Genomic DNA, 18,989 nt, shown 5'->3' with positions numbered 1-18,989 from the left:
AATCCGTGCATACAAAGTTTGACTTCCTGCTGTTTCTCCTGGGGGAATTTGCATAGATAGGGCTGCAAAAAATCTCTCTTTACATTTTGAGAGACATGTTGAGTTTTCCTGCCCCAGAAAAGGTTTTTGAGGAAAAACCTCACGTAATTAGTTATCTGGGGTGACACTGAGTGATAGCCGGGAGAAAGTCAGTGACAGACTGCGAGAGGCTGTCAGGGTCATTTCTGTTGTAAATGGTAAAAGAGGAATTGGAAGGGAGGCTACAAAATCGATAGCGCTTCCCCTGAACATGTGAATAGAGTTTCAGTTAATGGGGAGTCACTGCATGCCGACTTTAAAGAGCAAAGCAATTCCTGAGATAACTGCTGTCACATCAGATCCTTGTCACATCCTAACCACACAAACACATTCACACATCTGTCACACTCAACATCTGGGGATGTGGGGGGGACGTTTTCACACCTGATGTAAATGACAGGATTTGTCAAACTGGTTGGTGAATTCATATAATTCATCAGTGCATTACGTTTTCTAATCTATCTATAATACATAATTTATAATTTACAGCCAGCATAGTGATACTCAACGAAAGACTCGAATAATTAGGATGGAGGAGCAACCTTCCAGAAATGGTAATATTGTATATAAATATTCATAAAGCACATGAAAGTGGACCTAAAATCCCCTGGGTGCCTGTGGCATCCCAATTCCATCAAAGAATAAGATGATGCTTTCATAACGAGAGGACTCAAGATAATGCAGACATACGCCAAGGCTGAAACGTTTGTCCTCTGTCAAAGTGAAAGACTGAACAAATGCGATTTAGGATCTTAATATAAAAAGAACCCAAAAAAGTTCAGATCCTAAATTAAACAAAACAATATTTGATAAGCTTCTATGTAAACACAGCAAATTACAAACCGATTTGATAGCATTTCAAATGTATTGAATATTAAATTTTCATTAAGGTCGTGGGTGAGCTGGAACATATCCCAGATGACTTTGGGCGAAAGGCAGTGTACACCCTGGACTGGCTGTCAGTCCGTTGCAGGGCACTTATAGACAAGCAAGCATTTACACTCACACTTATGAGTAATTTAGAGGCTCCTTTTAACCTAACATGCATGTTCATGGAAAGTGGGAGGAAGGCGGAGGAATCAGAGAAAACTCATGCATGCAAAGATGCAGTTTAATATGTCAAGCGGAATTATTCATGGTAAATGTACTTTCTCTCAGATGTGCATATGACACATCTGACCCACCCTTAAAATTTCATGCTGGCTGAGGATTGATTTTATACACAGTAATCCCTCGCCACTTCGCTCTTCGACTTTTGCAACTTCACTCTATCACGGTTTTTCAAAAATATATTAATAAGTCATGCAGTTTCATGGTTGAATACGATGCATATTTAAGCAAATTTACATATTTTTTGCACCAATGAACCATTTTCAACCATAAAAATGACTAAATGAAGTAAAATACAAATATACTGTAAAACATTCAGAAGATAGTATAAGATAGTATAAGGTAGTTATACTAAGATAGTATAAGATAGTAGTATTTTACACTGGTCACTAGGTGTCAGTAATGTGACTGTAATGTTGGTTGAGACACACAAGCACCAGACTTGATCACCGGAACAACAGGCTTTTATTGCAGGTTTGAATGATCTTACTCACAGCAGGCTAAAACTCAACTCTGAACGTCACTTCCTGTCTGCCCTCACTCAGCTCCTCTAACACCGGGAAGCATTTACACACAATTACAGCAACATACACAAGCACAAGTCTTATTTATGTTTTAAATTGCATATTTTCTCTTATTATGTCTGCTACATTGGGTAATACAAGTGTAAAGGTGAGTGTAGGGGTGTTATTTCATGTCTAGAGGGCTCTAATAATGTAGAGGTTGTAAACAGGTTTTCTGTGCTCTAATTACAAAAATAATTCATTTATAAATAAGGAATCCTACTTTGCGGAAATTCACTTATCGCTGTCGGGTCTGGAACCAGTTACGAGGGGTTACTGTAATTCCACACTGGTGACATAGTGAGCTAGCAAGCTCATACCATTATCGGTGCATTATTATACATCCGTAAATTAAACCGACAAAAAATGCAAAAGGATAATCAAAACATGTTTTTGTTATTGTACAATATTTGACTTATTTAACAGAATACCTCCTTGACCGTGACAATGAAAACTTTACTTTAGTACCTTCTTTGAAGGAAGAATCGCAGATACAGTAGTTCACAAGTGTACCTAATGAAATGCACGTTTTGTACGGTGTGTGTGGTGTATGTTGAAATCATCATTGAGATTTGGTGAGAATAGGATTTTACTTTAGTGTTTAGGGAAGTGACAGCCACAATACAGTTTTACAATCAGCAGTGGTTTACTGGCTGCAGGGAGTGGATTACCTTTGTTTGGCTGACAGCTGCCATACACCACATCATGAAAGAGAATATCAAACTGCCACTGGCTGGATGAGCCAATCATAACTAAGAACAACGAGAGACAGACGGGATGTGAACGATAAACCAATGCGACCGGATATCTGTTTGAGCAGGGAACGATTTCGATGCCTGGAGGAAACCTCCTGTATTGATAATAATCAGCCATAAATCTTTAGATTAATTGATTTTGGAGACAAGCACCGGAGAGAAGCAATCTGTTGTCTTGTAAACAACGCGAGAGGATTGTCGCACATGATCCACAACTTGCCATGGCTGAAGACGAAAATGCTAACCATAGACAAAGATAGACGCCACATCGAGCGCTGAGCCGTACGCCAACGTCGCCGCCATATTGGATGGGTCAAGGCTGCGCTGTAAATGAACACCAGTAAATGTACTTACTGTCATAAAGCGACTTATCTACAAAGAAATAGAAGTCAGTTCCTTGTGTTTATACATTCACACACATAGCAATATACTTTGGAAACAGTTAGGCACCAAAAACAATGTGTTTATTTTTGTTTTTGTACAATGTGATTGTTTTTGTTGCCTAACTGGTTCCCAAGTATATTAGTGTGTGTGTGAATGTAGAAACGAGAGGGATTAACTTCAATTTCTTTGTAGAAAGGTGTTTTATGAAAGTAAGTATATTGACTTGTATTCAGCCTTGACCCATCCAATATGGCAGCAACGTTGACGTATTGCAGCTGTGGACAAAACCACTCAATGCGGCGGCTATCTGCAGTCTTTGAAAAAATTATTAGACCACTCTTGTTTCTTGTTCATTTTAATGCCTGATACAACTAAAGGTAAGTTTTTGTTTGGACAAATGAAACAATGACAACAAAAATAGCTATAGTTACAGTACATAGTTACATTTGTTGGCAGTACAATGCTACTTGTATAGCTATTCATGTAAGAACGTGATTTTGGTTATTATCAAGAAAATCATGAAAGTTGCAAGATATCAGCTCTTAAATTCAACTCTTATGAGCTATATTTGTTATCATCATTATATTTGTCCAAACAAATGTACCTTTAGTTGTACCAGGCATTAAAATGGATCAATAAACTGAAGAAACAAGGGTGGTCTAATCATTTTTGCTATGACTGTATGTCTACAATGCTAACCACCAGCTAGCTAGCTAGCCACCAGCGCGCCCCGGCTAGCCACGAGCGCGCCAGCTGACGGTCTAATCCCGCCGAAGTTTGGAACGTCTTTGGATTAATTTCAAGAAGGGTGCAAACTTGACCAGCCAGACCAACAGAGGCGAGTATGGTAACTTTTATGCTTTCTAACTTGACTACTTTGAAATGTTGTGCCTGGAGTGTTGACAGCACTATGCTCAGTCTGAATCGTGGTCCGATTACCATTGTTATGATAATTCGAGGATGGGATTGTTTACTTTTGCAAGCTAAAACAGCATTTTCATTGCTCCCATGTGACAAACACTTCCATTTCCGTATCTGTGCTTGGAAGAGATGTGTATTTATTTAAGGGGCTTTGCACTATTGATTTATTGTGTATTAATAATTGGACTGAAGGTTCAGACTTGTGTTTTTTTCATTGTTATATTTTATATAGATAGATTGTTTATTGTCATTGCACACAGTATACAGCAAAACTTAGTTTGGTGTGCCACTTCCATTTCTAGCAACATTGGTTTGGTTTGGTTTATTTGAACATGAAGGTTCCAATGGAATACATCTCATGAATCATCCTTTCACAGTTCCACATGTCCAAAAAGAGTAGGAAGAAGCAAAGCTTATTTAATCATACCCTCCATCCATTCCATTCTGTACAGTACATATTATTCACTTCCTGCATTCCATGTAATATTTTTGATATAATAATCAGTGTAATAATAAATAATAAAAAAACAAACATGACAGAACAATCATTGTGATGATCAAGACTCTTCTGTCTTGTATTTAGCAAACATCAACTGCTTGTATTGTTTTTTGAATTTGCTCATCTCTGTACATTGTTTGACTTCCTTACTCAATCCGTTCCATAATTTAATTCCACACACGGAAATGCCGTGGGTTTTCAGCGTTGTTCTCGCGTATACTGTAAATGTTTTAAATTTGATTTACCTCTAAGATCATATTTCTCCTCTCTGATAGAGAAATACTGTATGAGATTTTTGGGTAACAAGTTATTGTTAACTTTATGCATTATTTTAGCTGTTTGAAAATGTACTAAATCTGCAAATTTTAATATCTGTGATTTTAAAAATAAAGCGTTTGTATGTTCTCTAAACGCGGCGTTATGAATTATCCTCAGCGATCTTTTTTGCAGTACAGTAATCCCTGGCCACTTTGCGCTTCACATTTTGCGGCTTCAGTGGTTCGTGGGTTTTTCTAAAATATTCATGGAAAAAAACAAAATCATGAAAAAATAAAAATGGAAAAAATACAGCCATATCGGCAGCCATATTGCGGAAAAGGGCGTTGTTTCATGTTCCTGCGTGAGAAAGAAGGTTTCCCTCCGTGCCAAACAAAGAGATGAGTTGACTCGGAGGCTTTGTACATGCCTGTACTGTACTGTACTGTACTGTACTGTACTGTACTGTACTGTACTGTACTGTACATGCCCCGGGCACTCAGACAATGCGTGTGATTGGTTTCCGGCGTGACATCCACCAATGAAAGCACAAGTGGATTTATCCCGTGATCTGATTGGTTGCGCGTCATCGCAGCATCACCTAGCATCTTCCCTTGTTGTGTCTCGCCAGTCTCATCCACGCTGTTGACTGGCTAGCATACAGTTTCTTGGTGTTGTGTTCGCGATAACTTTTTTTGATTAGTTTAGCCCTTACAATGCCGCTTCAATAACCTTTAATACGGAAGCGAAACGCGTGGTAACTCCGCGTAATAAGAGAATTGTGAAAATGGAAGCTGCACTGGCATTGTGGATTGCTGATTGCAGGAAAAAGACAGTGAGTTTGGACACTAATATGATCAGGACAAAGGCAAATGCTCTCTACGATCAAATCTTGCCCGATGACGACAATGAAGAGGCTGAAGAAGGTGCTGACGAACCTGACGAACCTCAAGCCAGTACTAGCGCTGCCAGGAGTGATTCGCCTCCTCGAGTCTCCGAGTGAACCTAAAGCCTCTACGAGTAAAGTGAGAGCCACTCCTCCGCCACCAACACATTGCCTCTCTCAGAAGGCAATGTTGATGAATGTTAATTACTGTATAAGGTTTTTTTAGTTAAAGATTTAAGTAAATACGTGTTCCTGTGGTAATGTTTGTCTCAAATATGTATAAATACTGTTTACATATTTGAAACATTCTGGTACCCTTATACACATGAAAATTCCTGGGGGGGGTCAAATCCTACTTTGCCGTTTTTCATCTTTTGCGGGAGGTTCTGGTCCCCATTAACCGCGAAAAACGAGGGATTACTGTACATTGAGTGAGTGAAGATTGCTTTTATAATTATTGCCCCGTATCTCCACACAATAAGTTAGATATGGTCATACTAAAGAACAGTAAAGAGTGTGGAGTGATTTTTGATCAAGAACAAATTTTGCTTTATTCAATATTGAAGTATTTCTCGCCACCTTTTGTTGTATATTTTTGATATGAGATTTCCAACTAATTTTTTCGTCTATTATGATCCTCAGAAATGTATTTTCTTTCAGTCTTTCAATATCCACTCCGTTTATTTGTATTTGATCATACGTATCCTTTCTGCTATTTCCAAATAGCATTATTTTAGTTTTACTTAAGTTCAGGGATAATGTGTTTCTATCAAACCATGACTTTAATATGACCATTTCATCCTTGACCTTTTTCGTTAGTTCCTGTGTGCTGCCCCAGAACAAAAGGCAGTGGTATCATCCGCAAATAATACCAACTTTAAGTCCGTTGTTACTTTACAAATGTCATTGATGTACAAATTGAACAGTTTTGGTCCCAATATTGACCCCTGGGGTACTCCACACGTAATATTTAAACTCCCAGATGTATATTCTCCTAGCTTTACAAATTGCTTCCTGTTTGCTAGATAGCTTTTAACCCAATTCAAAACTAATCCTCTAATTCCGTACCTTTCTAATTTTGTTGTTAAAATATTGTGATTAATGGTATCGAAGGCTTTTGTCAGATCCATAAATACTGCAACTGCACATTAAGACATGTAAAGCCTTAAAGTTCCAAATCCAAATTCAGCAAGTTTTTTTTTTGTCCTGTGTCTAAACAATATATACATTTGACATGTTATTCTCGTGACTTTATTTTTTGCCAGTGCTGCACAGCATACTTGGGGATATGATGTGCTAAATGACACATTTAGAAATACTGTAAGAATGCCGCTTTCACAGAATTGGTATCTTTATATCATAATGTAAGATGAATATATACATCAGCAAATATTAACTGTAGAATTGAATCGAGTCGTATTGTTTGTACACTCGACCGAATCATATAGAATCGTTCTGATTTTTTAAAATATCCTTTTTGAATCGTTACCTGGATATCGAGATTCAAATTGAGTCGTCTATCATAAAAAGATTCACATCCCTAATAGATACATGAATAGATAGATAGATTGATAGACACTGTAGAGCCTTTATCGATCTATCTATCTCTCTATCTCTCTATCTATCTCTCTATCTATAAGAAGACAGAAAAAAGTAAGTAAAAAGTTCAATGAAAGGAAAGGGACCAAAAAGGAGGCCACCCCAAGGGAAATGGAGATGGAAAGACAATAAAGGCCAGGCTGGGTTACCGGAGAAGGTTAGTAGTGATGTAATGATGGTGGGAGATGTAGAGAGATCGAAGCATTGGCAGCGTGGAGGGTCAAGATATAAACACTAAGGAGGACACGCAGAAAAGAAATGAAAAACTGATAGCAGGTAGAGATGATGACAGAGCGTAGAGCAGGCATGGAAGGAAATGATGACAAAGTAACAAATCGAGAAACAAAGAACAGACTGAGAGGTGAAGGCAGGTAATAAACACCAAAGTAGGCTGCAGTATATCAGTTGAAGTGTGCTGAATTCTGCACCGTTCAGCATCCAGTACATGCACGGCATAAAGGCATAGTACAGCCATTACATGAAAACCAAGCTTTGATTGTGGGTTTGCAGAAAGTTGGGAGGTCTGATGGTTGATGCAAGGTGGCACACTTCAACAAAATAATGCCTCATCAAATCAAAACCCATCCATCCATCCATCCATTCATCCATCCATACATACATTTTCTATGCCACTTATCCTCATTATGGTTGCAGGGGTATGCTGGAGACTATCCCAGCTGATTTATGGGCGAGAGGCGGGTACACCCTGGACTGGTCGCCAGTCAGTCACAGGGATCAAAACACATACCTTCACTATTATAGACAGTATTTTTCTTAATAGGACAGATTTATTTAATTACAAAATGTAACGTCACAAGCACCATACTTAGAGTAATCCCTAATTCACCACGATTCATTGGGAATTTCCACCAAGTAACATTTCTTCTTTATCAATGGAATATTTTTGTGGTTATTAGGGATGCTGCCCATCCGATGTATTTGTGAATAACGGATAATATCGCTTCCGCCACGAGATCGGGCCGATCCGGTTGCCGTATCACGTTCGCAACGCTGAGCCACACTCCAACATGGTAGGTGCAGTAATGCGCCTCAAAGCTGGTTGCCACTCGACTCGCACCACCCGCGAGAAGAACAAAACGCAACACCACCATGCAGACATGTCGGTGGTGTACCGTGGCCAAGTTAGTTTCACGTTGGACGTTGGATATTCAGCTCCGTAGCTAGAGCGGTAGTTCCCTGGCACTGTGCCCAGACTGCTGCGTCATGGTAAAGGGAGCTCGCACGGGAAGTGCCGCTCTAAGCACTGGTTGATAATAGGGACCTTACAACACATGTCGAAATGGCGGCCAAAAACCTTGGAAACTCCTCTGTTACAGAGCGGGAATGGAAGCTAGCAGGTTTTGCTTAGTTTAGCTAGTGCAGCTGTGTGCGTGCGACTCACATTTCCCACTGACGACGTGCAGGGTCTGAGTGAAAAAAGACGAGAGACACGTTTATCTTGCACCCGACGTGTATCAATTACCATTCTCAACACACACAATACATTCGGGCTTTCAAAATAAGAGCACTCTTTGTCGCATTAGTCATTGTTGTAGTTGTGTACACAAAATAAAGGTGTCATTAAAATATCTTACATTAATAACTCGATTGGAATTACGTCTGTGACTTCATCTTCCTTGATCACAAGCACGGGCATTATAGTTTGTTGAATATTTTGTAGCAATATGTGCTAAGGCTGACATCCCATTAGAAAAGCTAAGCTACATTCATTTCTCAATTACTGGAAAAATGGGCCAATGATGTATTGCATCAATAAACATAAGGATTTTTGCATTTTATTCACTAATCCAAATAGCAGACACTCTATGCTGGAAAAATAAGTGGAAAAGGTAAAAAAAAAAAAATGAATTCTAAAAAATTGAAACGGAGAAAACGGAACTTGGGAAAAAATTTAACGGATTTCACAGGGCCCAAAGAGAGCTTGTTAAAAAAAAAAAAAGTATTCTAAATCACACAAATTGATCTATAATCATGTCAAACGATTAGTCCTACCCTAACAGTCTTTTGCACGCCCATTTTTTCCCAATTTTATATTTTATTGGATCATTTATTGGATTAGGGACCCGACTCACAGAGGTTTGTTACAAAAGCCAAACAATATTGTTGGTCATGCTGTGTAATAAAAAGTAAATCCAGCAATACTTTGTTTGCATTACGTTTAATGCTTTGAAGAGCTATTTTCATAACCATGTTCAATTCCACAAATTCATGTTTGTAACAAAAGCTTATTATTATTATTATTGTTATTATTATTATTATTGAAAGAAACAAACAAACAAAAAAAGCCTTCGGTACCGGATCGGATTGACAAGACTATAAAAAAAAATGGATCGGATCGGGAGCCAAAAAGTGTGTATCGGGATATCCCTAGTAGTTATGGCATAAAAAGTATATTCGTAGATTTGTATTACCCAATATAGTAGATATCATAAAAAATAATCAATTTAAGACAGTTTACCTTGTAGAGGAGCAGAATTGATGGCGGACAGGAAGTGATGTCAGGGGTTCAGTGTTGCGCTTGTTGTGGGACAGTAACTCAAGTTATTATTATGATAATTCTTATGATTATTATGCCTATTGTGAGTGCATATAAACCTGCAATAAAAGCCAGTTGTTAAAGTCTGGTGCTTCGGTGGTGGTCTCACCCACTACTGACACCTAGTGACCAATGTAGAATACTGCATCCACAAGTTGGTGGTCTTAATGGCTTGTACCAGGAGTCCTCAACCAGCGGGCCACAGCCCGGTACCAGTTCGTGGGTGGGAAACTTTCAGGCACAATGATTAAAAAAAATATATACATTTAAAATAAATGTGTAAATAACTAAATCAATTTTGGAAATATGGGCCATTATTTTATTGAAAAAGTAATGTACAGTTACAAATTCCAAAGTTTTTGCATGTTTGTTATTTGTTGCAAGCAGCGACCCGTCCCACTTTGTTCGACGTTCCTTAAGCGCACCATTGTGCGTGTGCTAACTTCCTCCCATGCTGCACAGATAGACTATGAGACTGTATTTTTACCATTTTTCTTTCACTTTATATTTGAGCCCAAATGCTGATACTATCTGGGAATGCATAAAGGTAAGATTTGATGTGGTAGAGTGCGTATTTCTTCTGTACACAACTTCAACTTATTCATGCTAGCACACTGCCTGTTACCACACACGTCAAACAGCAACGTATCATCTCTCAAACAAACTCCAGGCTCGTACTGGTGGATGGTTGGTATGTACTCATTTTGTGCTTTTAATTTGACGTTGTTCCTGTCTTACACAATACATAATAAGATTAATTAGATTGCTATATTTTACAACTCACACACACACACCCCATGGTACATTGGGGATTTGTGGGAACACAAGCCGGTCTGTGGGTCCAAAAAGGTTGGGGGTATTTGTATTTTACTTCATTTAGCCATTTTATGCTTGAAAATGCTTATTTTTGCCAAAAAAATATTCCGCAATTTACTTAAATATGCATATTTCCTGACTATGAATAGGCCATAGGTTATGGAACAAAGAAGTCAGGTGGTAGACCCACACCTGCCCTGAGCCAGAGGATCCGATTGGTTGTCCTTCAAGACGGATGAACCTCTGCCCAAATGAAGGTTGTTACTGGTGCCGAGTGCAGTCCAATAACCATCATACGGCGCATGTGAGAGAAGGCTTTTAAGAACAAAAAACACCTTGAAAGGCCTCATCTTCAACGCCACAAAATTGCCCATTTTGAATTTTCACGAGAGCACCAAACATGGGACTTTGAAAGGTGGTCTCTTGCCGTAGAGCCTGTCTATTGCGTAGATGTAGTGTATCCAATGTGTGCGCAGTGCGTCTATTTCATCATATGGGAATTCATAGTCTGGGTGCGCAGGCTAGCCAGATGCTCCCAAGTGATGATGTTTTCTTTGAGAAAATGTATTAGTGGGGTGGAAAAGACAGCCATAGGAGGGAGGTTATCATACAATACAATATAATTCTGAATAAATCTTAGCATTTGTTTTGTTGAAATTATACTGCATCATTATAAGCAGTACATTTATCTTGCATCTCCTAAAAAATGTTGCATGCATGCCAGCATTTACCACTTTGAAAAATGTCCTCATGCCGGACGCCTAAGTAGCAAAGCCAGCATGCTGTTAAGGCACTCTCTCCTTGCTTCATTCACCTCCATCTCTCTCCTTCATTTGTCCCACCTATATCTCTGATCTTCTTCCTTTCTTGCTGTCCTCCTGTCTCTAGCTCTCTTTACAGACACTAAATCACTGTCATCCCATTAGACTGCTGGCATATGTTGCCTTTTTCTTTCAGGCCATGAATAAATTATCAAAGCGAACAAGAGGCTGCTCCAGTTCATGGAAAGCACTTGGCTTTGTTGGAGATAGAAATGAGAGTGATGAGAGATGAGTTGGTTTTGTGAGCCTTTGTTCGTTCAACACACTGTTGAAGGGAGTGTTTTATTGCTTATCACTTAGCTCTTGAAAGATACACGCATATTAATAGCAGTAAATGCAACGACCTAATCCATCTGTGGTTGGTCAGTTTTAGTTGATGCTGCAAGGATGCATGCAGACAGCAAGCAATCTGAGACTGGTAATGTCACATGCCCCCCTCCCCATAGCAGTGCTTTCTGAGGTCGAGCAGTCAGGGGATCGATAGCTTGGCTACAATAAGACGAATCAATGAAAAAGCATTTGCAGGAGGAGAGCCAAGCCTGACAAGAAGACACACACACACACACACACACACACACACACACACACAACAGACATAATCATAAACAAACACGTGCGCCCTCCCCCAACAGGCACACTACCCTTTTGTGATGCAGCAGAACATACCGTACATGTGACTGAGACTGTTATTTCTCAGCTTGCAATCCAAATGATAGCAACCAAGACAGCTGAACTGGTTGGCATTTATAGAGCTAGCGTTGAAAAGATCAGAATCTATGATTTTACAATCATAGATTTGTTTCACAGTGTGGTCTGAATCCATATGTCAGTCTGATGATAATGATAATCCTATTCAACATTGTGATTGTGGAAGATGGAATGAAATACATATAATGATGTACAGTACATCCACGATTTTTGGGGCAGTTATGTTCCACACCACCAGCAAATGACGAAAACCCGTGAGTAATGGATGTGCCCATAAAAAAAATCTGTTTTTGACACACGGCTTACTACCCTCCCCGCACTCCCATCAAATCGTCCTGCTAGCTTGACGCTGACATTCTCCTCCGATTTCGGATCAATATTCTTCAGAGTGACTGTTATAATTATTAGATGAGATTCAGCTCCAGAACCTTCAACCGTCTCACTTGAATATCTCTCACACACGTATTAAATACATTTTAATGTATAAAATGTATAGATAGGCCTGTCAGGATAATGGATATATCGATTTATCGAACGATTAAAAAAAAAAAAACAGCTCTATAACTATGAGTCCTCGATAAATTGACATCTACGTGTATGCTCGTCTGCTCCATCTGTTAGTCTGGGGCGGGTTCACTCTGCATGTGTCTGTGTTCATTGGCTCCATATGAAGTAACACAGAGGAAAGTGAGCATCTTCTCAGCTAGTTTATTAAGCCTCTTTGTCCCAGTAGTGGAGGTGGAGGCTACGTACACGGAGCGCAAGCGGTTAGCTAGCAGACGCAATTATGAATGAAGGCACAAAAGTAATCGTTTCTAAGCCGGATACCACAGTTCCACGCTTACTGAGGTCTTTGATCGGCGGAGTAAATATTAAACAAAATGTCACAAAATGGTGCGCGTTCACAGTGTTGCTCGCTACATTGCAAAAGAAATGCAACCTTTCAATACGGTTGAAAAGCCAACAGTAGGAATTGCCTGGGAGATATCAGCAACGCTGCATTTTAGCTTACTGTCTTGGCTGTTTTTATCCACCTACTGCGGTGCTGTGTCGTTCTTTTGACACCATGCGTAGGATTGGTCTGTGACGTGGCGACGTCCCACGATTCGTGAGTGTTCTAGTAGGCGGCTTCTGTGCCTCAGGTTCACGATGGTTGAGTGCCATCTAGTGGCACAAATGTGACATACATGACAAAATGATCATCCATCCATCCATTCATTTTCTGCTGGAGCCTATCCCAGCTGACTTTGGGCGAGAGGCGGGGTACACCCTGGACTGGTCGGCAACCAATCGCAGGACACATATAGACAAACAATCATTCACACTCACATTCATACCTATGGACAATTTAGAGTCGCCAATGAACCTAAAATGCATGTTTTTGGATGTGGGAGGAAACCGGAGTACCCGGAGAAAACCCACACACGCACGGGGAGAAAACTCCACACAGAAAAGCCCAACAGAGATTCGAACCCAGGTCTTCCCGATCTCCTGACTGTGACTGTGTAATAAACCAAATTATAATAGGGTTTAAAAAAAAAAAAAGGTTGAAATGAGCGATTATCGTCGGTTAATTTTAGCACAAATATCGACCAACAAAATGTGTTATTTTGAAAGGCCTATGTATAGATACACTGGGCGATCAGGGTTTTATGCCGCTGTTTCCGAAACCGATCATCCATGGGTGAGATCGGCCAATCACTGCCGATACCAATCACGTGGATTAACTGTACATTTTTCAATTTATTTATGATGAATGCTATTGCCTTTGTGGTCTGAAAAATGTTAAATCACCTTCATTTAGGCAAAAACATAATGGACTTCCTTTTTCAAGAGAACATATGTGAAACTCGCAGAGGATGAGACGCCCTCTTTAAGGAGAAGAGAGCAGTCGGCGGAACCTGCTGTCTTCCACCACTGTGAAAGGCTGGTCATCTAGTCCGATTAATTCAATTATTTTTCGACTTATATGTGGGCAAATGTTGCCGAGTGTTGACTACTGCTGCTCTGTGAGCCTAAAAAACTCACCATACTCTGCCAAGTGTTTTGTTAAATGCTGCATGAAATTTGTGTTGAAGCTTTTTAAAGAGCGTCATCCTCTGCGAGATATTTTTTCATAGCATGTGTTACAGCATGTCTGTTTATAATTTTCATGGACAGAATTTCTAGGCGCAGTTCAGGGGCACTAGGACCTCATCTCTGCTATTTGCAGACGATGTGGTCCTGATGGCCTCATCGGGCTGTGACCTGCAGCGTTTACTGGGACGGTTTGCATCTGAGTGTGAAGCTTCTGGGATGAGACTCAGCACCTCCAAATCCGAGGCCATGGTTCTCAGTCGGAAAAGGGTGGATTGCTCCCTCCGGGTTGGGAATGAGGTCGTGCCCCAGGTGGAGGATTTCTATTATCTCGGGGTCTTGTTCACGAGTGAGGGAAGGTTGGAGCGTGAGGTCGATAGGCGGATAGGCGCAGCGTCTGCAGTAATGCGGTCGCTGTACCGGACCGTCGTGGTGAAGAGAGAGCTGAGCCGGAAGGCAAAGCTCTCAATTTACCGTTCGATCTATGTTCCCACCCTCACCTATGGTCATGAGCTTTGGGTCATGACCGAAAGAACGAGATCGCGGATACAAGCGGCTGAAATGAGTTTTCTTTGTAGGGTAGCGGGACTCACCCTAAGAGACATGGTGAGGAGCTCGGTTATCCGGGAGGAGCTCAGAGTAGAGCCGCTGCTCCTTCACATCGAGAGGAGCCAGCTGAGGTGGCTCGGGCATCTAGTCCGGATGCCTCCCGGACGCCTCCCTGGTGTTTTGGGCATGCCCAGCCGGGAGAAGGCCCCGGGGAAGACCTAGGACACGCTGGAGGGATTATGTCTCACAGCTGGCCGGGGAAAGCCTTGGTGTCCTCCCGGTGGAGCTGGAGGAGGTGGTCGGGGACCGGGAAGTCTGGGCTTCCCTACTGAGACTGCTGCCCCCGCGACCCGGACCCGGATAAGCGGAGGAAAATGGAATGGAATGGAATGTTACAGGATGGAAACTTTACATCGCTCTCACAAATCGCATAAAAGCGCCACACGATGTTTGCGCAATGTTTGTTTGTGTTTGGAAGGGGACGCGGAGGAGACACGTATGATTGGCTATTTCGTGATCTGCACTGAAAGACGTTGATCTGCAATTTCCTCAGAAATTGGCGGATAATGATCGGTGACCGATCAATCGGAGCAGCACTCGTATTCCCCACAAATGATAAAGTAAGATGATCCATGAACAGATGGAAATGTAGTCACGGTGTAGAAGTTACTGTATATACAGTGGTGTGATAAGTGTTTGTCACATTTAAATGTCTTATATTGTCAAACAAATTTAAATTTTAGTCAATAACAACACAACTGGACAAAAAATGCAGTTTTTAAATTAAACTTTTTATTATAATGGGAAAAACAAATCCAAACCTACATGGCCCTATGTGGAAAAAGTGATTTCCCTCCCTGTTAAAATCCTAACTTAACTGAGATTAATTGAGATCTATCAATCTGGAAAAGGTTATGAAGCCATTTCTATAGCTTTGGGACTCCAGCGAACCACAGTGACAGCCATTATTCACAAATGGCAAAAACATGGAACAGTGGAGAACCTTCTCAGGGGTGGCCAGCCAAACAAAATTACCCCAAGAGTACAGCAACAACTCATCCAAGACGCCACAAAAGACTCCACAACAACATCCAAAAAACTGCAGTCGCCTCAGTCAAGGTCAGTGTTCATGACTCCACCATAAGAAAGACACTCGGCAAAAACGGCCTGCATGGCAGAGTTCCAAGGTGAAAACCACTGCTGAAAAAAAAGAACGTTAAGGCTGTTCTCAATTTTGCCAGAAAACATCTTGATGATCCCCAACACCGAGGGACAATACAGGACCTGGAAAACTTGCTGTGATAAATGGGACTATGAATTCTGTTGTCTGAACTGCAGGACTTACTTGCCTCAAAACATCTTGATGATCACCAAGACCTTTGGGAAAATACTCTGTGCTCTGACGAGACAAAAGTTGAACTTTTTGGAAGTTGTGTGTCCCATTACATCTGGCTTAAAAGTAACACCGCATTTCAGACAAAGAACAACAGTAAAATATGGTGGTGGTAGTGTGATGGTCTGGGGCTGTTTTGCTGCTTCAGGACCTGGAAGACTTGCTGTGATAAATGGAACCATGAAGTCTGCTGTCTACCAAAAAACCCTGAAGGAGAATGTCCCGCCATCTGTTTGTGACCTCAAACTGAAACCAATTTGAGTTCTGCAGCAGGACAATGGTCCAAAACTCACCAGCAAGTTCACCTCTGAATGGCTGAAGTAAAAAAAAAAAAAAAAAGAAGAAGACTTTGGAGTGGTCTAGTCAAAGTCCTGACCTGAATCCTATTGAGATGCTGTGACATGACCTTATAAAGGCGCTTCATGATGCAAAACCCTCCAATGTGGCTAAATTGCAACAATTCTGCAAAGATGACTGGACCAAAATTCCTCCACAGCGCTTTAAGAGACTCATTGCAAGTTATCACAAACGCTTGATTGCAGTTGTTGCTGCTAAGGGTGGCCAACCATTTATTGGGTTTAAGTGGCAATCACCTTTTCACACAGGGCCATGTAGCTTTTTTTGTCCTTTAATAATAAAAAGTTTCATTTCAAAACTGCATTTTGTTTTCAGTTGTGTTGTCATTGACTTGATCTGAAACATTTAAGTGTGACAAACATGCAAAAAAAAATTAGAAATCAGGAAGGAAAACACCACTGCGTACGTTTCACTTTTGCATCTCATTATGGTGTGTTCAAGGACCAAAAAAAGTGTGAATTCTCAATGCTGAACAAAAAAGCATTATCAGTGAATCATAAACATGTCAACATTTTTTAACACTGGTACATGTGTGATCGACATTTTATTTGTATTATAACATATTTATAAAATATCACTGACTCACAGTGAATGAGATTTATTCTGGCAGACAAAAGGAAAAAATATTTTTTGTACTAAAAATCAGCACATTTTCGGGATCATGAATGCTGAATTGCGCGTATGTGGGGATCCACTGTAATGGACACTGTCATTCTGTGTTCTAAATCAAATGAAAAATTGAAGGACCGAAAGTGGAATGGGTCGTTGCTCACAGGAAACAACATAAATAAAAACAATTGAATTTATAACTGTATATTATTTTTTTAAATAACCCATACCTGTTGTGTGTGGCTATTATGTTTTTTTATATAGGCTATACCTGCATTTGATTTTGTATTCACCTGTAGGTTTTTACAGGTGTAGAGAGAGTAATTGTATCCCCTCTTTGTTTATTCCTCATCCAATTTCCAGTACTTAATGACATACATTATATTTATTTTTTTACTAAAACTAGACTGAAATGTTTTTAGCTTTCGTCAACTAAAACCTTTGTGAATTTGTGTTTACTAAATCTGTGCTAAAACTATCACATGTAGAAATGACTAAAATGTGACTAAAACAAGAAGCATTTTCGTCCAAAAAACTAAGACTAAAAATAAAGTGGCTGCCAAAAACAACACTGCAGAGAAGAAGGACAAAAGCCTCTCAAAATTGATAGCAAAGCATCTGTGAAACTGTATTACTACTGTATGACCACTCTCCAATGAACAGAAAGCATCAAAGCCATTTTGAACCCAATGTTCTGCTGGAGAACATTCAAGCTGCTTTGATGCTGCTTCTTCTATGGCAGAAAAACTGGCTGAGATGCTTTAGAGATTAAATTAGTATAAAATAGTATTGTCTTCCACGTGTCTATTTCGATACCTGCATACAGGAGTTATTGTGGTCCAGTTACATCGTGTGTTCCACATGTGTTACTTGTTATTTTTGGTTGCACTGTGAATAAGGTCGGGTTTTGAGTTGAAACGTCCCTTTTGCTGACCTGGGAGTATGCGGGGATCCTGTATGCTACAGTACTTATTTCCTGAACAAAAGATTGGCTGTATGATGTCATTGGGATTATTCCAATTTCACAAAAATGAGCAGCTATGTCCTTTCTCCTTCTGCTGTGATAGCATCCATAACTGTTCATGGGGTTTTGCAGTTCCTGCACACAATTCAGCGCCAATGCATTCCTGATTAGGCGTAGACACCGTAATTGTTTTCATTGCTTTAGATGGGAACAGTATTGAGTTTAATGTCACCCATTGATCTTTTGGTGGGGGGAAATTGGATTTGTTAGCAGCATTGTGGATCTCTTAAAGCCCATGCAGTTACCTTCCCTAACATTCTCCCATGTCAGTTTTCTCTCTGATATCTGTATTAATGTATTCACCACCCTCCCTTTCTGATCTAATCTGCCTGGCTTTCTTTCTTTCTGATTTGGATCTCCTGAATATTCCCCTGTGGTACACCTAGCTTTTTCTCCTCATTAAACATCAAAGAAATATGGCCAAGACAGAGTATGGCATACTTTAACACACTCTGTTGTTGTTTTCTTCACAGTCGGAATCTAGAGCCAGTCCCAAGAAAAGTAAAGAGGCAGCTGTGGACCTTCTGGGCTTGGGTAAGACATGAGCAACTCTTACAATCTCATGAGAACATTCTCATACACAATAATCAGATTTGAAGAGATTGTTGCCAAAGACTTGATGTGGCAGCTAGAGATCAACACGGATACCACCTTACAGTTTTGCCCACCTTACAATCGCACAGTTACTTTTTGAACTCAATAGTGTTTCTCACCTCAAGTCTCTGCTTTTCTTTTGATTATGTCTGCAAAATAAGCCAATATTGAGCCACAGGAAATTGCAAGTGCCAGCATTTTGATAAAAAAGGTGAGAAACACAATTGAATCCAAACTACTAAATGATATCACTTCCTTTAGTCTTTTTATTTTTCACAAAAACAAGCACAACTTGCACAACAGGTTACACTGCAGACTTGGTTTGAGCCTCTTCCCAAAAATAAAGTGTGCAGCGACCAAAAATGGCTGGCCGTCCAGTGACATGAACGCCTTCATTTTCCTTGTAGCAGCTTTGCTCTTTTCACTGCTCATAAG

The 18,989-nt window shown here is 40.2% G+C and overlaps 1 protein-coding gene across 4 annotated transcripts in view; it reads left to right on the top strand.

Annotated features, from left to right (window-relative positions):
• The window catches only part of LOC129194384 (stromal membrane-associated protein 1-like), a 131,089-nt gene that overhangs the window by 68,422 nt on the left and 43,678 nt on the right, over positions 1-18,989 (top strand). For all 4 annotated transcript variants that reach the window (XM_054799588.1, XM_054799587.1, XM_054799586.1 and 1 more), the window contains one exon: positions 18,434-18,494. In XM_054799588.1, coding sequence (XP_054655563.1) covers positions 18,434-18,494 — 61 coding nt within the window. The remainder of the gene's footprint in view (positions 1-18,433; positions 18,495-18,989) is intronic.

The sequence above is a fragment of the Dunckerocampus dactyliophorus genome, chromosome 14, assembly GCF_027744805.1.
Source record: "Dunckerocampus dactyliophorus isolate RoL2022-P2 chromosome 14, RoL_Ddac_1.1, whole genome shotgun sequence".
NCBI lineage: Eukaryota > Metazoa > Chordata > Actinopteri > Syngnathiformes > Syngnathidae > Dunckerocampus > Dunckerocampus dactyliophorus.
Note: the sequence above shows the minus strand (reverse complement) of the source record. Positions and strands in the feature narration are given on the sequence as shown.